The sequence below is a fragment of the Mustelus asterias genome, chromosome 3 (genome assembly GCF_964213995.1).
Source record: "Mustelus asterias chromosome 3, sMusAst1.hap1.1, whole genome shotgun sequence".
NCBI classification, from domain to species: Eukaryota; Metazoa; Chordata; class Chondrichthyes; order Carcharhiniformes; family Triakidae; genus Mustelus; species Mustelus asterias.
This window is the reverse complement of record NC_135803.1, coordinates 495,421-518,100: the sequence shown is the minus strand read 5'-3', so window position 1 is coordinate 518,100 and position 22,680 is coordinate 495,421. Positions and strand designations below refer to the sequence as shown.

Here is a 22,680-nt window from a genome sequence, read left to right as displayed (position 1 = left end):
ATGGTGAATGCATTGATGATCATTTTCCAAAACTCGGGAATGGTTCCTGCAGATTTCAGGGAGCAATTGTAAATGTGACTCGGGGAGCTCCAGTCCTGTTAGCCTGACGGCATGGATTTACAAAGCGGAATCGTGCTTGACGAATCTATTGGAATTCTTTGAAGATGTAACTGGTGGAGTGTTTTATTAATTTGTGGGACATGGGCATCGCTGGCTGGCCAGCATTTATTGCCCATCCCTAGTTGCCCGAGGGCAGTTGAGAGTCAACCACATTGCTGTGGCTCTGGAGTCACATGTAGGCCAGACCAGGTAAGGATGGCAGATTTCCTTCCCTAAAGGATATTAGTGAACCAGGTGGGTTTTTCCGACAATTGACAATGTTTTCATGGTCATCAGTAGATCCTTAATTCCAGGCAATTTTTTTTATTGAATTCAAATTCCACCATCTGCCGTGGTGGGATTCGAACCTGGGTCCTTAGAACATTAGCTGAGTTTCTGGATTAATAGTGTAGCAATAATATCATCTGAAGATGGTAGACCATCACAAGCCCACTAATTTCCCTTTTAGAAATCCATGCGGGCATTTCCTAATCAACCCACATTTTTTCATGTGACTACTAATTCTATCCTGAATAATTGTTTCTAGAAACTTCCCCACACTGATAAACTAACTGCTCTGTAATTGCTGGGGATATCCATAAAACCTTTTTTGAACAAGGGTGTAACATTTGCAATTCTCCAGTCCGCTGGCACTCCCCAAGTCTAGAGAAGACTGGAAGATTATGGCCAGCGCCCCTGCAATTTCCGTTCTCACTTCCTTCAATATCCTTGGATGCATCTCATCTGGTACCTTGTCAAATTTCAGTACTGACAGTCTATTTAGCACTTTCTCCTTATACGTTTTGCATGGTTCATGTCACCATATCCTTGGTCGATAATTTATTGGAGTTCTTTGGAAGAGTAACATGCAGTGTGATAAAGGGGAATTTGTGGATGTACAGGTACTTGGATTTCCAGAAGGCATTGATAAGGTGCCACGTCAAAGGCTAGGCAGAAAATAAAAACTCGTGGTGTAAGGAGTAACATTAGCATGGAGAGAAAATTGGCTAGCTTGTAGAAAACAGAGTATGCATTTTTAAATTTAATTTACAGGATGTGGGCATCGCTGGCTCGGTCAGTTTTTATTGCCCATCCCTAATTGCCCTTGAGAAGATGGTGGTGAGCTGCCTTCGCTAACTGCTGCAGTCACTGTGGTGCGGGTATGCACACAGTTCTGTGAGGGAGGAAGTCCTAGGATTTTGACCCAGTGACAAGGAAGCGACGGCAATATATTTCCGAGTCAGGATGTTAAGAGACTTGGAGGGGAACTTTATCTTTTCGATGGTACTTTCGTCTGCAAATGTTTGTCGGTGATGGAGGGATTAAATGTTTGTGGAAAGAGAAGCAATCAAGCGGATTGCTTTGTTCTGGATGGCGTTAAGGTTTTTGAGTGTTGTTGGACTTCACTCATCCACGCAAGTGGGGAGTATTCCATCACATTCCTGCCTTGTGCCTTGTAGATGGTGGACAGGCTTAGGGGAGTCTGGAGGTGAGTTACTCTCGTCAGGATTCCTAGCCTTTGATCTGTTCTTGTAGCCACGGTATTTGTATGGCTAGTCCAGTTCAGTTTCTGGTCAATGGTAACCCTCAGGATGTTGATAGTGGGGGAGTTATCACCTTCCCCGTTTAGAATGCCCTGCAGCCATTCAGTGACATCCCGGACCCGAGCACCAGGGAGGCAACGTACCATCCTGGAGTCACGTTGACGGCCACAGTAGTGCCTATCTGTACCCCTGACTATAAAATCCACTATTACTATTGCCTGCCTCTCCTCCCCCCTCTCCTGTATGGACCAGGCTGCTTGTGATGCCAGAAGCTTGGCTCTGTCTGCACTCCCTGGAGGAACCAGCACCCTCATCAGTCTCCAAAATGGAATACCGATTTGTGAGCGAGACTCCAGGGGACTACTGAACTGCCTGCATACATCTCTTAGACTGCCTGGTGGCCACCCATTCCCTTCCTTCCTCAAGTCTCTAAACAAGCTAATCTCTCCTCCATATGACAGACCTGCCATCACAGGAATCAGCCTGTAAACCTTTTCTGTTCTCCCTCTACAGCAAGGAGATCCTTCCTCAGATAAGGGCACCTAAACTGCACACACTACTCCAGGTGTGGCCTCACCAACACTCTATGCAATTGCAGTGAAACGTCCCTGTCCCTCTACTCAAATCTTCTCGCTATGAAAGCCAACGTACCATTTGCTGCCTTTACCAGATGTTGGACCTGCGCACTTATTTTCAGCGACTGATGTACAAAGACACCAAGGTCTCGCTGAGTATCCACCTCTCTTGATTTACACCCATTCAAGTAATAATCTGTCTTCCTATTATTGCTACCAAAGTGGATGACCTCACATTTAGCTACATTATACTGCATCTGCCATGCAGATACCCACACACTCAGCCTGTCCAAATCACGCTGAAGCATCTCTGCATCCTCCTCACAGCTCACCCTCCCACCCAACTTTGTATCAGCTACAAATTTAGAGATAATACATTTAGAGATAATACAAAGGTGGCTGAATAATAGGAGTCGCAGAGTCGCTGAGCAGAAACTGATAGCCAAGTTCCGCACACATGAGGACGGCCTAAACCGTGATGTTGGATTTATGTCACATTATCAGTAACCCCCACAGCTTGCCTCCTGGGCTTGTAGAATCTCACTAGCTGTTCTGTCTGGAGACAATACACATCTCTTTAACCTGTGTTGAATGCTCCCTCCACCCACATTATCTGTACCTTTAAGACCTGGCTGGTTTTAGAGATTCGCATTCTAATTAGTATTCTGTAACTTGATTTCTGTGTCTGTGCACTGTTTGAGAGCAGATATCCACTCCATCTGACGAAGGAGCAGTGCTCCGAAAGCTTATGGTATTTGCTACCAAATAAACCTGTTGGACTTTAACCTGGTGTTGTGAGACTTCTTACTGTGAATAATAGGAAGCAGATGTTTTTCGTGCTGGAGGAAGGCTTGTAGTGGAGTTTCTCAGGAGGTCAGTATTGGAACCCTTGCTTTTCCTGATGTATATTAATGATCTAGATCTTGGTGTGCAGGCGACAGTTTCAAAGTTTGTGGATGATACGAAACTTTAATTATTGTAAACCGTAAGGAGGACAGCGTAAATCTTCAGAAGGACAGAGACAAGTTGGTGGAGAGGACAGATAGGTGGCAGATGAAGTTCAATGCAGAGAAGTGAGAGGTGATGCATTTTTGTAGAAAGAACATGGAGACAATGTTAAAATAAGGGGTAAAACTCTTAAAGGGTGCAAGAGCAGAGGGAGCTGGGTGTCTATGTACATAGACCATTGAAGGTGGCAGAACAGGTGGAGAGAGCAGTTAATAAAGAATATAATATTCTGGGCTTTATTAATAGAGGCATAGAGTACAAGAGCAATGAAGTTATGCTGAATTTATACAAGACACTAATTAGACCTCAGCTGGAATATTGTGTACAGTTCTGGGTGCCACACTATAGGAAGGATGTGGACACATTGGAGAGAGTGCAGAAGAGGTTTACAGGAATGGTTCCAGGGATGAGAAACTTCGGTTATGAGGACAGATGGGAGAGATATGCGAGTTAGATGTGGATTGGCCATAATAAATTATCCATTAGTGTCAGGGGAATTAGCAGAGTAAGTATATGGGGTTACAGACATAGAACATAGAAAAGCTACAGCACCAACAGGCCCTTCGGCCCACAAGTTGCGCCGAACATGACCCTACCTACTAGGCTTACCTATAACCCTCTATCTTACTAACTTCCATGAACTTATTCAAAAGTCTCTGAGAAGACCCTATCGAATCCACCTCCACCACTACCGGCAGCCGATTCCACGCACCCACCACCCTCTGAGTGGATAGTGCCTGGGTGGGATCATTATTGGTGGTGCAGGCTCGATGGGCCGAATGGTCTCCTACACTGTAGTGATTCTATGATTCTAGATTGGGACTGTTTTCCTTGGAGAGAAGTAGGGCAAGAGGAGATTTGATGGAGGATTTCAATATCGTGAGGGGGCTGGACAGAGTAGATGGGGAGAAACGTCCTGCTCATAAAAGGATCAAGAACTAGAGGGCACAGATTTCAAGTGGCTTGCAAAAGAAGCAAATGAGAAAAAGAACCTTCACACAACAATTTGTTCTGGTCTTGAATACACTGCCTGGAAGTGTGCTGGAGGCATGTTCGATCAAGGCAGTAGATGATTCTTTGAATGGAAAAATGTGCAGAGATACAGAGAAAAGGCAGGAGAATGTTCCTAATCCATAATGCTTGTATGCAGAGCCCATGCAGACACGATGGGCCAAATGGCTTTCTTCAGTGCTACAACAATTCTGGGATTATGTGAATTGGTTGAAGATTTTCCTTTCACAAAACCATGCTGACTCTTCCCGTTTACCTTGGTTTTTTTCCCCAGCTATAACCCCCTTAATGATCAATTCTAGTATCATCATCACAACAGGCATCAGGCTATCTGGCCTATAGTTTCCTGTTTTATTGAACAGAGAGCTCACATCGCGTCTGTTGGTCATCAAGCACCTATCTATTCTAATTCCATTTTCCAGCACTTGGTCTGTAGCCTTGTGTGCTTTGGCATTTCAAATTCTCATCTAAATACTTAAATGTTGTGAGGCTTCCCGCCTTTACCACCTTTTAGGCATGAGTTCCAGATTCCCACCATCCTGTTCAAGAAATTTTCCCTCAAATCCCCTCAAAATCTACTGGCCCTTACCTTGAATTTGTACCTCCTGGTTATTAACCCTTCTAGTGAAGAGAAAAGCAACGTTGAAGAACAGGTTTTTCACCCAGAGAGTGGTGAGGATCTGGAACTCGCTGCATGAAAGGGTGGTGGATGCTGAAACCCTAACCACACTTGGACATGTACATGAGGTGTTATAACCCAGAGGGTTACAGACCAAGAGCTATAAAGCGGGATTAGGGTTTCGGCTGGCCCAGACACAATGGACTAAATAGTTTCCAGATTTGTAAACTTTCTATTCTTCTACATTTTGCAATTGTTATAAAGCAATGGGGAGAAACTGCGACAATGGGATTAGTTTGGAACTGATAATGTTATGGAGAGATAGTGGGATTAGTTTGGGATTGATACACGCCTATGGGGAGAGTGGGCAGTGGGAGTAGTTTGGGATTAGTACACCAAGGGAGAGAGCAGAAAAGAAATCTGGCATTAAAAGTGTAATGTTGACCATGAAACCTTTGTCAATTGTCATAAAAACCCAGCTGCTTCACTAATGTCCTTCAAGGAAGGAAATTTGCCATTCTTACCTGGTCTGGAATACGTGTGACTCAGATCCACAGCAATGTGGTTGACTCTTAATACCCTCTGAAATGGTCCAGCAAGCCACTCAGTTCCGGGTGATAAATCCTGGCCCAGCCAGCGAGGCTCATGTCACTTGAAATGATTTTTTAAAATGTGCAATTAGTTTGTGATTGGTACAGGGAAATGAGAGCATGGCAGTGGGATCAGTTTGGGATTGGTACAGGGATAAGAAGAGAGCACTAAACAGTGGGATTAGTGTGGGATTGATAGAGCTATGGGGAAAGAGTGGAGCAGTGTTCAGCCAGAGTGAGACAGAGAGGAGAGATTTATTGTAGGAGTGCTGGGGTGAGAGATCTACTTTTAAAATACTTTTAATTTAAAAAATAATACTTTTAATTTAGTTTAAAGTACTTTTTCGCGGGTGTTTTTTAAAAAAACTTTGAACTCTAACCCGGAAGTAGGACGCTGGGGGTTGTGGGAAGGGTCTAAATTTTTCTTCAGCACGCGCGAGGTATATAAGTAGGCTGCACTGTTAAGCGGGCAGCATCGTAGTGGGCAGCGGAGTGAGCGGGGAGCAGAGTGGGAGCTGACGGGCTTTGGCTCATCGGGCTTCGGTGTAGACAGGCAGAGGTGGGGTAGGTTTAGACAGTTTTTCCTGTGTCATTGGAAGAAAGGGGGAATTATGAGTGTGAGGCCAGTTTGTTGTTCTCAGTGTCGGATGTGGGAGGTCCTGGAGTCAGCTAGCCTCCCGGACGTCCATATCTGTGCCAGGTGCGTCGAGCTGCAGCTCCGAAGGGACCACGTTAGGGAACTGGAACTGCAGCTCAATGACCTTCGTCTGGTTAGGGAGAATGAGGGGGTGATAGATAGGAGTTACAGGCAGGAGGTCACACCGGGGCCACGGAAGACAGACAAGTGGGTCACGGTTAGGAAGGGAAAAGGTGAGGTACTAGAGAGTACCCCAATGGCTGTGCCCCTTAACAATAAGTACTCCTGTTTGAGTGCTGTTGGGGGGAGCAGCCTACCTGGGGGAAGCAACAGTGGCCGTGCCTCCGGCGCAGAGTCTGGCCCGGCAGCTCAGAAGGGGAGGGAAAGGGAGGATGAGCAAACTGACCACAGCACCAAGGTACAGGGAGCCGTTCAAGTGGTGGGAGAAACAAGAAATGTAGGAGAAATTGAGGACAGTACACTTTTGGATGCTGTTGGGGGGGGGGGACTTAGCAGGGGTAAGCCATAGTGGACAGCTCACTAACTCAGAGTCTGTCCTTGTGGCTCAGAAGGGAAGGGGGAAGAGGAGTAGAGGATTAGTCATTGGGGACTCCATAGTTAAAGGGACGGATAGGAGATTCTGCGGGAACGAGAGAGACTCGCGGTTGGTGTGTTGCCTCCCAGGAGCCAGAGTCCGCGATGTCTCGGATCGTGTTTTCGAAATCCTTAAGGGGGAGGGGGACCAGCCCCAAGTTGTGGTTCACATAGGCACTCAAGACATAGGTAGGAAAAGGGGTGGGGATGTAAGGCAGAAATTCAGGGAATTAGGGTGGAAGCTTAGGGCTAGAACAAACAAAGTTGTTATCTCTGGTTTGTTACCCGTGCCACGTTATAGTGAGGAGAGGAATAGGGAAAGAGAGCAGTTGAACACGTGGTTACAGGGATGGTGCAGGAGGGAGGGTTTCAGATACCTGGACAATTGAGGCTCTTTCTGGGGTAGGTGGGACCTCTACAAACAGGATGGACTGCACCTGAACCAGAGGGATACCAATATCTTGGGGGGGGGGGGTGGTGGGGGGGGGAGGGGGATTTGCTAATGCTCTTCGGGAGGGTTTAAACTAATTCAGCAGGGGGGTGGGTACCTGAATTGTAGCTCCGCAGTGCAGGAGGTTGAGAGTAGTGAGGTCATGAATGAGGTTTCAGGGTCGCAGGAGTGTACTGGCAGGCAGGAAGGTGGTTTGAAGTGTGTATACTTCAACGCCAGGAGCATCTGGAATAAGGTGGGTGAACGTGCAGCAGGGGTTGGTACCTGGGATTTCGATGTTGTGGCCATCTCGGAGACATGGATAGAGCAGGGACAGGAATGGTTGTTGCAGGTTCCAGGGTTTAGATGTTTCAGTAAGTGCAGGGAAGGTGGTAAAAGAGGGGGAGGTGTGGCATTGTTAGTCAAGGATAGTATTACGGTGGCAGAAAAGACATTTGATGAGGACTCGTCTACTGAGGTAGTTTGGGCTGAGGTTAGAAACAGGAAAGGAGAGGTCACCCTGTTGGGAACTTTTTATAGACTTCCAAAAAGTTCCAGAGATGTAGAGGAAAAGATTGCAAAGATGATTCTGGATAGGAGCGAAAGTAACAGGGTAGTTGTACTGGGGGACTTTAACTTTACAAATATTAGAATCACAGAATCATAGAAATCCTACAGTGCAGAAAGAGGCCATTCGGCCCATCGTGTCTGCACCGACCACAATCCCACCCAGGCCCTACCCCCATACCCCTACATATTTTACCCACTACTCCCTCTAACCTACGCATCTCAGGACACTAAGGGAAATTTTAGCATGGCCAATCAACCTAACCCACACATCCTTGGACTGTGGGGGGAAACCAGAGCACCCAGAGGAAACCCATGCAGACACGAGGAGAATGTGCAAACTCCACACAGACAGTGACCCAAGCCAGGAATCGAACCCAGGTCTCCGGAGCTGTGAAGCAGCAGTGCTATTGACTGGAAAAGCTATAGTTCGAGTACTTTGGAGGGGTAGGTTTTTGTCCAATGTGTGGAGGAAGGCTTCCTGACACAGTATGTAGATAGACCAACAAGAGGCGAGGCCACATTGGATTTGGTACTGGGTAATGAACCAGGCCAGGTGTTAGATTTGGAGGTAGGTGAGCACTTTGGTGACAGTGACCACAATTCGATTACGTTTACCTTAGCTATGGAAGAGGATAGGTATATACCAAAGGGCAAGAGGGTTAGTACAGGGGAGATGTTGGGGGTAAGTTTTTCGCATAGAGGGTGGTGGGCGAGCGGAATCGGCTGCCGTCAGTGGTGGTGGAGGCAAACTCAATAGGGTCTTTTAAGAGACTCCTGGATGAGTACATGGAGCTTAATAGGATGGAGGGTTATAGGTAGGTCGAGAAGGTAGGGATGTGTTCGGCACAACTTGTGGGCCGAAGGGCCTGTTTGTGCTGTAGTTTTTCTATGTTTCTAAGAGTTACAGCTGGGGGAAAGGAAATTATGATGCGATTAGGCGAGATTTAGCTGGCATAGGTTGGGGAAGGAAACTGCAGGGGATGGGCACAATTGAAATGTGGAACTTGTTCAAGGAACAGCTACTACGCGCCCTTGATAAATATGTACCTGTCAGGCAGGGAGGAAGCAGACGTGTGAGGGAACCGTGGTTTACGAAGGAGGTTGAATCTCTTGTGAAGAGGAAGAAGGAGACTTATGTTAAGATGAGACGTGAAGGCTCAGTTAGGGAGCTTGAGAGTTACAAGTTAGCCAGGAAGGACCTAAAGAAAGAGTTAAGAAGAGGCAGGAGGGGACATGAGAAGTCTTTGGCAGGTAGGATCAAGGAAAACCCGAAAGCTTTCTATAGGTATGTCAGGGCGGCACGGTAGCACAGTGGTTAGCACTGCTGCTTCACAGCTCCAGGGTCCTGGGTTCAATTCCCGGCTCGGGTCACTGTCTGTGTGGAGTTTGCACATTCTCCTCGTGTCTGCGTGGGTTTCCTCCGGGTGCTTCGGTTTCCTCCCACAGTCCAAAGATGTGCGGGTTAGGTTGAATGGCCAGGTTAAAAAATATTGCCCCTTAGAGTCCTGAGATGCGTAGGTTAGTGGGATTAGCGGGTAAAATATGTGGGGGTAGGGCCTGGGTGGGATTGTGGTCGGTGCAGACTCGATGGGCCGAATGGCCTCCTTCTGCACTGTAGGGTTTCTATGATTCTATGAGGAGTAAAAGAATGACGAGGGTAAGATTAGGGCCAGTCAAGGTTAGGAGTGGGAAGTTGTGCGTGGAGTCTGAAGAGATAGGAGAGGCACTAAATGAATATTTTTCGTCAGTATTCACACTGGAGAGGGACAGTGTCGAGGGGAGTACTGAGATGCAGGCTGTTGGACTGGAGGGGATTGAGGTTCATGAGGAGATGTTAGCAATTATGGAAAGGGTAAAAATAGATAAGTCCCCTGAGCCGGATGGGATTTATCCTCGGATTCTCTGGGAGGCTAGGGAGGAGATTGCAGAGTCTTTGGCTTTGATCTTTGGGTCGTCATTGTCTACTGGAACAGTGCCAGAAGACTGGAGGATAGCAAATGTTGTCCCCTTGTTCAAAAAGGGGAGTAGGGACAACCCTGGTAATTATAGACCGGTGAGCCTTACTTCTGTTGTGGGCAAAGTTTTGGAAAGGATTATAAGAGATAGGATTGATAATCACCTGGAAAGGAATAGTTTGATCAGGGATAGTCAGCACGGTTTTGTGAAGAGTAGGTCGTGCCTCACAAACCTTATTGAGTTCTTTGAGAAGGTGACCAAAGAGGTGGATGAGGGTAAAGCGGTTGATGTGGTGTATATGGATTTCAGCAAAGCGTTTGATAAGGTTCCCCACGGTAAGCTTTTGCAGAAAATACGGACACATGGGGTTGAGGGTGATTTAGTGGTTTGGATCAGGAATTGGCTAGCTGTAAGAAAACAGAAGGTGGTGGTTGATGGGAACTGTTCATCCTGGATGCCTTACAAATTTGGTGGAGTTTTTTGAGGAAGTGACAAAAACGGTTGATGAAGGAAGGGCCATGGATGTCGTCTATATGGATTTCAGTAAGGCATTTGACAAAGTCCCACTTAGCAGGTTGGTTAAGGAGGTTAAGGCTCATGGGATACAAGGAGAAGTGGCTAGATGGGTGGAGAACTGGCTTGGCCATAGGAGACAGAGGGTAGCGGTCGAAGGGTCTTTTTCCGGCTGGAGGTCTGTGACCAGTGGTGTTCCGCAGGGCTCTGTACTGGGACCTCTGCTATTTGTGATATATATAAATGATTTGGAAGAAGGTGTAACTGGTGTAATCAGCAAGTTTGCGGATGACACGAAGATGGCTGAACTTGCGGAGTGCGAAGAGCATTGTCGGGCAATACAGCAGGATATAGAGAGGCTGGAAAATTGGGCAGAGAGGTGGCAGATGGAGTTTAATCCGGATAAATGCGAAGTGATGCATTTTGGAAGAAATAATTTAGGGAGGAGTTATACAATAAATGGCAGAGTCATCAGGAGTATAGAAACACAGAGGGACCAAGGTGTGCAAGTCCACAAATCCTTGAAGGTGGCAACACAGGTGGAGAAGGTGGTGAAGAAGGCATATGGTATGCTTGCCTTTATAGGACGGGGTATAGAGTATAAAAGCTGGAGTCTGATGATGCAGCTGTATAGAACGCTGGTCAGGCCACATTTGGAGTACTGCGTCCAGTTCTGGTCGCCGCACTACCAGAAGGACGTGGAGGCGTTAGAGAGAGTGCAGAGAAGGTTTACCAGGATGTTGCCTGGTATGGAGGGTCTTAGCTATGAGGAGAGATTGGATAAACTGGGGTTGTTCTCCCTGGAAAGACGGATAATGAGGGGAGATCTAATAGAGGTGTACAAGATTATGAAGGGGATAGATCGGGTGAACGGTGGGAAGCTTTTTCCCAGATCAGAAGTGACGTTCACGAGGGGTCACGGCTCAAGGTGAGAGGGGCGAAGTATAACTCAGATATTAGAGGGATGTTTTTTACACAGAGGGTGGTGGGGGCCTGGAATGCACTGCCAAGTAGGGTGGTGGAGGCAGGCACGCTGACATCGTTTAAGACTTACCTGGATAGTCACATGAGCAGCCTGGGAATGGAGAGATACAAACGATTGGTCTAGTTGGACCAAGGAGCGGCACAGGCTTGGAGGGCCGAAGGGCCTGTTTCCTGTGCTGTACTGTTCTTTGTTCTTTGTTCTTGGAGTTCAGTTACTAGTGGTGTACCGCAAGGATCTGATTTAGGGCCACTGCTGTTTGTCATTTTTATCAATGACCTGGATGAGGGCATAGAAGGATGGGTTAGTAAATTTGCGGATGACACTAAAATTGGTGGAATTGTAGACAGTGCGGAGGGAAGTGGCAGGTTACAGAGGGACCTTGATAAGCTGCAGAACTGGGCTGAGAGGTGGCAAATGGAGTTTAATGCGGAAAAACTGAGAGGTGATTCACTTTGAAAGGAGTAACAGGAATACAGAGTACTGGGCTAATGGTAAGATACTTGGTAGTGTGGATGAACAGAGGGATCTGGGTGTCCATGTGCATAGATCCCTGAAAGTTGGCACCCAGGTTGATAGGGTTGTTAAGAAGGCGTACGGTGTGTTAGCTTTTATTGGTCGAGGGATTGAGTTTCGGAGCCAGGAGGTCATGCTGCAACTGTACAAAAATCTGGTGCGGCCCCACTTGGAGTATGACGGACAGTTCAGGTCGCCGCATTACCGGAAAGATGTGGAAGTGTTGGAAAGGGTGCAGAGGAGATTTACCAGGATGTTGCCTGGTATGGTGGGAAGATCGTATGAGGATAGGCTGAGGGACTTGAGGTTGTTTTCATTAGAGAGAAGAAGTTTAAGAGGTGACTTAATAGAGGCATACAAGATGATCAGAGGATTAGATAGGGTGGATAGTGAGAGCCTTTTTCCTCGGATGGTGTTGGCTAGCACGAGGGGACATAACTTTAAATTGAGGGGTGAGAGATATAGGACAGATGTTAGAGATAGGTTCTTTACTCAGAGAGTAGTAAGGGTGTGGAATGCCCATGCCTGCAGCAGTAGTGGACTCGTCAACTTTAAGAGCATTCAAATGGTTATTGGATAAACATATGGATGATATTGGAATAGTGTAGATTAGAGGGGCTTTAGATTGGTTCCACTGGTCGGCGCAACATCGAGGCCTGAAGTGCCTGTACTGCGCTGTAATGTTCGATGTTCAGTGGGATCAATTTTTGGGATTGTTGTGACTTGAAGCCAGCATGGATGATCAGGCTTGTACTCGCTGGAGTTTAGAAGAATAAGAGGCAATGTGATTGAAACATATATAATCCCAGAGGGCCTTAACAGGGTAGATGTGCAAAGGTTGTTTCCTCTTGTGGGGGAATCTAGAACTAGGGATCATTGTTTAAAAATAAGGGGTCACCCGTTTGAACTTGAACTTTTTTCTTTGAGAGTCGTTGGAACACTCTTCCTCAAAAGGCAGTGAAGACAGAGTCAGGTAGATTCTTGGTGAACAAGGAAGTGAATGGTTATCGGGGTCAGCAGGAAATGTGGAGCTGAGGTTTCAATCAGATTAGTCTTGATCTCTTTGAATGATGGAGCAGGCTCGAGAGGCCAAATGGCTACTCATGCTAGTAATTCTTATGTACATGTTCACATGATTGGAACTATTTGCATGAATATTCACTTAAAGTATTTCTTTCAGGTGAAAAGCCTTTTGTCTGTGAATTGTGTGGCAACTCTTACTCTGACGTGAAGAATTTAAAGAAACATAACAGTAAAGCTCATGGTGGTGAGTACTTACACAGAATCAAGACATTTACAGAAGAATATTCCGCCTGTCACACCCCAGATTTTTCCACATACCCTGGCAAATTCATCTTCAAGTATAATGGCCTTTTGAAACCTCCTATGGGATTACATCACCCTTTTAGGTAGTACATTCCAGATATAAATAACCCTCTGAGAAGAAATTATTTCTCATTTCTTCTCTCGAGACTTAACAATTATCTGGAAACTGTAACCACTGTTTACCCACTTGTCATAAGTAGTTTCTCCCCAGTTACTCTATCCAAGTTTCAGAGTTTGAGTAGCATCTGAAGTTACTGAGGTGCCTCCCTAAGGCTTAGAGCTTTAAAGATGCCACGTTTATTCATGTGGTCACCATGCATCATAAAGAGTATACAGAAGTTCCCCGAGTGCAGCTCACTGTCCAATCAGTGTTTTGTTGTGAATTCTGATGAGATTGGTAGTTCATCCAGGGAGTGCTGACAGAACCATCCATGGAACCACAGGTGGCTTAACTTTACAGGGAGACACAGAAAAGTTGAAGACTGATAAGAGCTTCGATAGTTGGGGGAACATACGGGCATCTCTGCATCTACAAACATGAATCCAACATGGTACTTTGCTTTCTTGTTGCCAGAATCAAGGCTGTTACTGAGGGGCTGCTAGCAGCCTGAGCAGGAGGGTGAACATACAGCAGTTATGGTCTACACTGGTACCAACAGAAAGAGGGATTACAAACTAAGGGCAGGATTTTCCAACTCCTCGCCTCCACAGCGTGTTCCAATTCTTGATCTGTTTAGCGCAATCAGGTGATGAATCCAAGGAATTCAACAACACTAATCGTTGTGGAATGTGCGTGTTGCCAGGACTGCCTGGTAACAGAAGACGCTGAGTGCATCTGCATTGGCAAGCCAGGGTGGTACATAAATATGTACTCTTAAGCCGATAGCATCAGGGCCCAAAGCCTGATTCTCACTGAAGCTACAGATAAAATAGCTTTGATTTCACTGAACAAGCCTGTCAGTCAGTGACTTATGGTCAGATGCAGGTATTGGTGAAACCTCTTGGCATCAAACACAAGGACAGCCCTTTTCATCCTGGGAGAGTGTTATCGAGATGTAGCTGATGGACTTTTCTGACCCTTCCTCCACTCTGTGATATTGTGGCTTCTATGCCACAGGGAGAAGCGTCAGCACGCGCTCCTTAGCTGGATTATAGTATACCAAGCATGATGGTTTAAGCAGTGTCTTCATTGCTGAAAAGGCTTTTTCTTGCTGCAAACCCTATGACCAGCAGTGGTACATCCTCAGCAACTGATGGAGTGATGTGAGTACGGTGGACAGATTAGATAAATGGCTATACTAATTTATCATCCATAGGAATGACTTGAACTCTGTCACGTTACAGGGTGATGGTGCATCTTTAATGGTTGGAACCTTGTTTTCAACAGGATGCAACCCCCTAGTGTCCACTCTGTGGCCCAAGTATGTTCCCTCAGATGCCTGGAATGTGCATTTTTCTCACTTCAAATGCACACCTGCTTCCATAAATCTTGCCAGTGGTTCCTCAAAGTTGGCTAAAATGTTCAACTTCAGTTGGTCCAACGATGAAGCTGTCATCTTAGTACCCAATCAAACATGGAAGTTCCTGCAGGAGATTCTCCATGGTCCACTGAAAAGTAGCCCATGCAGATGAAACTTTAACCGGTAACCTGATGTACTGGTAAAGGTCTGTGAGTATTGATTGTCACATACTCTCTCGACAGACTGTCCAAATGCAACTGCTGAAAGGCATGATTCATATCAAGCTTGATAAATAACTTGCTAACTTGGCGTACAAGTCATTGATTTTGAGAAGGGGGTATTTGTCTAACTTTGTTACCCTGTTGGTTGTCAGTTCATCGTCACCATCTGGTCCGCTCTTGCTTCGCGACTGGGACGATGTGTATGGCCCACTCGGAAAACTGGGCCGAATGAAATATTCCCAGGATTTCCAATTTACACAACTCTACCTCCACTTTTTCTCTTAGTGAATAAGGCCTTGGCCTGGCCTTGAAAAAGTGTATGTAGATTGATCTGAATGTTAGTTTTCCCTATTCATCTTTAAGAAGTGTCATACTTCTTCCAAAGTATGTTCCATCAGACCAGTCTAGTTTTTATTTTTTGCAGCCAATATCGACCAAAAATACTGGACCCATCCCCTTTCACCGACACAGGAAGCTGGGCTATCTGTGGTTTGTAGCAGACTGAAATAGCAGTAATGCCTTTACATGAATGGGCTCTCCAGTGTAGTTCTCAATTTGACAGGTGTACTCTTCAGTGTCAACAACAAACTCTCTTCACTGAGGTATTTGAAGCTGTGCTCCCCAATAACAATAGTTGAAGTACCCGTGTCCACGTCCACCTGCAGTTGCTTACCATTCACCTGCACTGTCACTGCACTGGGTGCAGCTTTAACAGCAGTCCCCTGATACAGAGAGTGCACCAGCAGCTCGAGCACTGTCAGCTGACTCAATCCGATCTGTTCTCTGCTCTGCTGTTGGTTTAGTGTTTTTGTTTGGCATTGGCTGGTCAGGTATCCTCTCTTGTGGCAATAGTTACCTCTCTAAATCTGCATGTGTCTGCTCTGTGATCCCCTCCACATCTATTGCAGTTGCATACCTTATCAGCTGATGCATTGTAAGTAGACAGGAAACTGAGGTGTAAAGCTTCTGTACCATTCTTGGTGCTATGCTCAGTGATAGCTTCTGCTTTACACGGTGTAGTGCTCTGTTGTTTACATGGAACAGTGTCATATTTCTTCCAAGGGAGGCTGTGGTGTAGTGGTATTGTCACTGTAATCCAGAGCCCCAGGGTAATGCTCTGAGAACCCAGGCTCAAATCCCGCCACAGCAGATGATGAAATTTGAATTCAATGCAAGTTTGGAATTAAAAGTCCAATGATAACCACAAACCATTGTCTACTATCGTAAAAACCCATCTGGTTCACTAATCATCTTTAGGGAAGGAAATCTGCCATCCATACCCTGTCTGGCCTACATGTGACTCCGGATCCACAGCAGTGTAGTTGACTCTTAACTGCCCTCTCAAGGGGCAATTAGGGATGTGCAATAAGTGCTGGCCTAACCAGCAATGCCCATGTCCCAAAAATGAATATAAAAATGTTTCCTGTGCTTTTCTGGTTTTGCCACACCCTCCGTGATCGTCAACCTTTTTAAAAAATCTTTTACAACTGCAGCAACTCTTGTTCGGAGGAGTTATTGTTTCTCCTCATTTTTTCCTTCTAACTTTGCAGGACCTGGTTGTTTTTCAACTTTGTGACACACAGCAATGAGGGCACAGTATGCAGAGGAAATCATCCTTGACAAATCTATTGGAATTCTTTGAGGGTGTAACTGGTAGAGTTCCAGGGAGAACTGGTAGATGTGGTTTATTTAGACTTTCAGAAGGCTTTCAACAAGGTCTCACATAACGGACCACTATGTAAAGTTAAAGCACATGGGATTGCAGGTAATGTTTTGAGGGGGATAGAAAGCTGGTTAGCAGATAGGAAGCAAAGAGTTGGCATAAATGGGCCTTTTTCTGATTGGCAGTCAGTGACTAGTAGGGTTCTGCAGGGATCTGTCCAAGTCCCCAACTATTCACATTATATAGTAATGATTTGGAAGAGGGAACTAAATGTATTGTCTCCAAATTTGCAGATGGTAGCAAGTTGGGTGGGAGGGTGAGCTGTGAGGAGGATGCAGAGATGCTTCAGTGTGATTTGGACAGGCTGAGTGTGTGGGCATATCCATGGCAGATTCATTATAATGTGGATAAATGTGAGGTTATCCACTTTGGTAGCAATAATAGGAAGACAGATTATTTGAATGGGTGTAAATTGAGAGGCGGATACTGAGCAAGACCTCGTGCATCAGTCGCTGAAACTATGCAGGCAGGTACAGCAGGCAGTAAAGAAGGCAAATGGTATGTTGGTCTTCATAGTGAGAGGATTTGAGTATAGGCATAAGGATGTTTCACTGCAGTTGTACTAGGCGTTGGTGAGGCTATACTTGGAGCTATGTGTGCAGTTTTGGTGTATTTTTATTTGTGGGACATGGGTGTCGTTGGCTGGCCACCATTTATTGGCCATCCCTATTTGCCCTTTGAGAGCAGTTGAGAGTCAACGACATTGCTGTGGGTCTGGAGTCACATGTAGGCCAGGCCAGGTAAGGATGACAGATTTCCTTCCCTAAAGACAATTTACACCTCTTTAACCTGTGCTTAACCCTCTCTCCACTCGCATTATCTGTACCTGTAAAGACCTGATAACCTGTTAAGACTCACATTCCAACCATTATCTTATAAATTGAATCTGTGCCTATATGTCCCCTGTTTGTGAACCCAACTCTTCATTCACCTGATGAAGGAGCAGCGCTCCAAAAGTTTGCGCTACCAAATAAACCTATTGGACTTTAGCTTGGTGTTGTGAGACTTCTTACTGTACCTACCCCAGTCTAACGCCGGCACCTCCACATCATGGCTTCCGTAAAGGACATTAGTGAGCCAGATGGGTTTTTCCGACAATCGACAATGGTTTCATGGTCATCAGCAAATTCTTAATTCCATTTTTTAAAAATTGAATTCCAATTCCACCATCTGCCATGGCGGGATTCGAACCCGGGTCCCCAGCACATTAGCTGAGTTTCTGGATTAATAGTTAAGCGATAATACCATGAGGCCATCCCCTCCCCATAATCTGAGGAATGATAGAACATAGAACATTACAGCGCAGTACAGGCCCTTCGGTCCTCGATGTTGCGCCGACCAGTGGAACCAATCTAAACCCCATCTAATCTACACTATTCCAATATCATCCATATGTTTATCCAATAACCATTTGAATGCTCTTAACGTTGACGAGTCCACTACTGCTGCAGGCAGGGCATTCCACACCCTTACTACTCTCTGAGTAAAGAACCTATCTCTAACATCTGTCCTATATCTCTCACCCCTCAATTTAAAGCTATGTCCCCTCGTGCTAGCCAACACCATCCGAGGAAAAAGGCTCTCACTATCCACCCTATCTAATCCTCTGATCATCTTGTATGCCTCTATTAAGTCACCTCTTAACCACCTTCTCTCTAACGTAAACAACCTCAAGCCCCTCAGCCTTTCCTCATACGATTTTCCCACCATACCAGGCAACATCCTGGTAAATCTCCTCTGCACCCTTTCCAACACTTCCACATCTTTCCGATAATGCGGCGACCAGAACTGTGCGCAATACTCCAAATGCGGCCGCACCAGAGTTTTGTACAGTTACAGCATGACCTCCTGGCTCCGAAACGCAATCCCTCTACCAATAAAAGCTAACACACCGTACGCCTTCTTAACAACCCTATCAACCTGGGTGCCAACTTTCAGGGATCTATGCACATGGACACCCAGATCCCTCTGTTTATCCACACTACCAAGTATCTTACCATTAGCCCAGTACTCTGTATTCCTGTTACTCTTTCCAAAGTGATGTTCTTGTGAAAGAAAGTGCAGCAAAGGTTTACCACGCTGGTTCTTGGGATGGCAGGATTATCATATGAGGACACACTAAATCAGTCAGATTACATTAATTGGAGTTGAGAAGACAGGGGATGTTAGAAACATAAAATTCTAACATTCTAAAATTTGTTTGGTAGAATTTTATGGCCACTTTCCACCCGTTTTGTGGTGGGGAAATGTCGTAAAATCGGGTGTAAAGCGCCTACAGTGTGCTTTTGCAATACCCAGAAATGGGCAAGAGGGTTGATTAATTTCTTAAAATAGTGATTTGCATGTGTTGAGTGAGCCGAGCACTCAATCGTCAGGGCTCACTTGCCTGTATTGTCTCTCCGGGAGAGGTTCTCTCCGGAGAGGAAAACACCTGGTCCCCATGAACAGGGAACAGTCGTGTTGACCTCGCCAGTGGAACCGGAGGCCATTGAGGCCCCCCGGGGAGGCCGAGGGTAAAACGGTGGTGCCCCTCGGTCAGTGTCACCCTGACACCTAGGTAATGCCACCTTAGCACCAGGGCAGTGTCCACCGGGAAATGCCAGGGGGTGGGGGCAGTGCTGGGGGTGGGGCCTATGGGGATAAGGGGTGCCCACTGCCACTCTGCATGTGATCTGTGGGGGAGGGTGGCAGGACCGCGATAGGTGGGGAAGGGAGGGGGTCTACGATTGGTCTGGGCGGCAGGGCCGTGATTCGTCTACGCCATTAGCTTTCGGAGCACTGCTCCTTCGTCAGATGGAGTAGATATCTGCTCATACACAAGACATACAGAGACACAAACTCAAGTTACAGAATACTGATTAGAATGCGAATCTTTACAGCTAATCAAGTCTTAAAGATACAGACAATGTGAGTGGAGGGAGCATTCGGCACAGGTTAAAGAAATGTGTATTGTCTCCAGACAGGGCAGCCAGTGAGATTCTGCAAGTCCAGGCAAGCTGTGGGGGTTACCGATAGTGTGACATGAACCCAAGATCCCGGTTGAGGCCGTCCTCATGTGTGCGGAACTTGGCTATCAGTCTCTGCTCAGCGACTCAGCGTTGTCGTGTGTCATGAAGGCTGCCTTGGAGAACGCTTACCCGAAGATCAGAGGAGGGCAGCAGGGTGGGCAGGTGGGCAGCAGGGGGCTGCATCTCGGGCCACGGGCGTGGGATTACTGTTTAAGACTGCCTGCAGTAGCAGAGGTCTGACAGCTCTCTCTCTGTTGGACCTCTGCTACTGTTAATGCGCACATGCAGCGGCAGAGGTCTGCACAGGCGCAATACCTCCCTCCGGAGCCACCCTGGCGTGCGAGGCCCTATCCACAGCCTCCCTGGCGACCAGGGCCCTGTCCACAGCCTCCCTGCCGAGCTGGGCCCCGCCCACGGCCTCGCTGGGGGGCTGGGCCCCGCCCACGGCCTCGCTGGGGGGCTGGGCCCTGCCCACGGCCTCGCTGGCGGCGGGCTGGGCCCCGCCCACGGCCTCGCTGGCGGCGGGCTGGGCCCCGCCCATGGCCTCGCTGGCGGCGGGCTGGGCCCCGCCCATGGCCTCGCTGGCGGCGGGCTGGGCCCCGCCCACGGCCTCGCTGGCGGCGGGCTGGGCCCCGCCCACGGCCTCGCTGGCGGCGGGCTGGGCCCCGCCCACGGCCTCGCTGGCGGCGGGCTGGGCCCCGCCCACGGCCTCGCTGGCGGCGGGCTGGGCCCCGCCCACGGCCTCGCTGGCGGCGGGCTGGGCCCCGCCCACGGCCTCGCTGGCGGCGGGCTGGGCCCCGGCCTCGCTGGCGGCGGGCTGGGCCCCGGCCTCGCTGGCGGCGGGCTGGGCCCCGGCCTCGCTGGCGGCGGGCTGGGCCCCGGCCTCGCTGGCGGCGGGCTGGGCCCCGGCCTCGCTGGCGGCGGGCTGGGCCCCGCCCTCGCTGACGGCGGGCAGGGCTCCGCCCTCGCTGGCGGCGGGCAGGGCCCCGCCCTCGCTGGCGGCGGGCTGGGCACCGCCCTCGCTGGCGGCGGGCTGGGACCTGCGGCCTGCCTGGCGGCGGGCTGGGCACCGCCCTCGGTGAACACTGAAGAAAAGTATTCATTCATCACCTCGCCTATCTCTACTGACTCCATACACCTTCCCAGGCTGCTCATTGATCCACAGGAGCAGGCTGAGGGTAAGGGAGCTTGTGTGTGCACTAATTTATTTAATTATTTTTTCAGTTAAATTAGTGAAAAAAATCGGAGGTTTTTTTTCTAAACAGGAAATAAGCTCAGCAGCAGCCTGAGAAGGTTTTGGAGGGTTTAAAAGTAGGCCGCACCTTTGAGCGGGCAGCGTCGTTAGCGGGCAGTGGAGTGAGCAGGGGACAGAGTGAGAGCGAAAAGGGCTTTGGCTCACAGGGCTTCGGCGAAGGCGAGGAAGGTTGTTTGTTTTTCTTCGGTTACACCCCCTTTTTGTTTTATCCCAAAAACTAAAAAGGACATGGCTGGTATGAGTGGGAGGCCAGTATACTGCATTCGGTGTGGGATGTGGGAGTTCCTGGAGACAACTTGCCTCCCGGAAGTCCATATCTGTGCCAGATGTGTGGAACTGCATCTCCTGAAGGATCGTGTAAGGGAGCTGGAGCTGAGGCTCGATGAACCCAGTTTAGTTAGGGAAAATGAGAGAGTAATAGATAAAAGTTATAGTCAGGTAGTGACACCAGGGTCTAGCAAGGAAGACACGTGGGTCACAGTTAGGAGGGGTAATAGTCAGAAGGGTGATGTGCCAGAAAGTACCCCAGTGGCAGTCTCCCATAAAAGAAAGGGATGGGCAACAGATGGGAGAAGGGAAGGGAGTGAGCAGTCTGTGGAGGGATCCCCTGTGGTTGTCCCCCTCCAAAATAGGTATATTGTTTTGGATTCTGTGGAGGGGGATGACCCTCCAGGGGTAAGCCACGAGGACCAGATCGCCTCCACGGAGACAGGCTCAGGGGTCCGGAAGGGAAAGAAGGGGTTTAGGAGAGCGATAGTTGTGGGGGACGCAATGGTTAGAGGCACGGACAGGCGCTTCTGTGGGATTGAACGAGAATCCAGGATGGTAGTCTGCCTCCCTGGTGCCGGGGTACTGGATGTCTCCGAGAGGGTAGGAAGCATTTTTAAAAAGGAAGGTAGTCAAACGGATGTGATTGTACACATTGGGGGAAATGATGTAGGTAGGAAGAGCAGGGGGGTCATACGAGAGAAATTCAGGGAGTTGGGTGCTAGGCTAAAAAGTAAGACCTCCAGGGTAGCAATATCTGGACTGCTCCCGGTGCCTAGTGCAAGTGAGGCTCGGAACAGGGAGATTCTACAGTTGAAAGCGTGGCTAAAGGACTGGTGCAAGAGGGAGGGTTTTAAATTCATAGATAACTGGGAAATCTTCAAGTCAGGATGGCAACTGTACAGAAAGGATGGGTTACACCTTAACTGGAAGGGAGCAAATATCCTGGCTGGGAGTTTTGCTAGAGTGTTTCGGCAGGATTTAAACTAGTGTGGCAGGGGGGTGGGGAACAAAACAGGAGGTCAGTAAATACTGAGGCTGGGGTCGAGCTGGGGGCCAGGGCAAGGCTAGCTAAGAAGAGGAGCACTCTGGAGGAGGAGGACCTGACTGGGCCTGGAGGTCTGGAGTGCATCTGCTTCAATGCGAGGAGTGTAACGGGTAAAACAGACGAACTTAGGGCCTTAATGCTTGTGTGGAATTTGGATGTGGTTGCGGTGACGGAAACTTGGTTAAAAGAAGGACAGGACTGGCAGCTGAATATTCCGGGGTATAAGTGTTTTAGGCGAGACAGAGGAGGGGCTAAAAAAGGTGGGGGAGTAGCGATATTAGGTAAGGAGCATATTACCGCGGTGCAGAGGGTAGACAACTTAGAGGGGTCATGTACTGAGTCGCTGTGGGTGGAACTCAGAAACAGGAAGGGTGCAGTCACTATGCTGGGGGTGTACTACAGACCACCCAACAGCCCACGGGAAGTGGAGGAAAGGATATGTCAGGAGATTCTGGATAGGTGCAGAAAACATTGGGTTGTTGTAGTGGGGGACTTTAATTTCCCTGGCACAGACTGGAAAGTGCTTAGAGCTGGGGGACCGGACGGGGAGGAATTTGTAAAATGCGTACTGGAAGGTTCTTTGGAACAGTATGTAGATAGCCCGACTAGAGAGGGGGCTATACTGGACCTAGTTCTGGGAAATGAGCCCGGTCAGGTCGTCAAAGTTTTGGTAGGGGAACATGTGGCAAATAGTGACCACAACTCTGTTAACTTTAGGATAGTAATGG

At 48.0% G+C, this 22,680-nt stretch overlaps 1 protein-coding gene across 3 annotated transcripts in view; it reads left to right on the top strand.

Annotated features, from left to right (window-relative positions):
- The window catches only part of LOC144486045 (myoneurin-like), a 108,801-nt gene that overhangs the window by 61,029 nt on the left and 25,092 nt on the right, over positions 1-22,680 (top strand). For 2 of the 3 annotated variants that reach the window (XM_078204155.1, XM_078204160.1), the window contains one exon: positions 12,825-12,911. The exons of the other annotated variant lie outside the window; for it this stretch is intronic. In XM_078204155.1, coding sequence (XP_078060281.1) covers positions 12,825-12,911 — 87 coding nt within the window. The remainder of the gene's footprint in view (positions 1-12,824; positions 12,912-22,680) is intronic. 3 annotated transcript variants of the gene reach the window in all.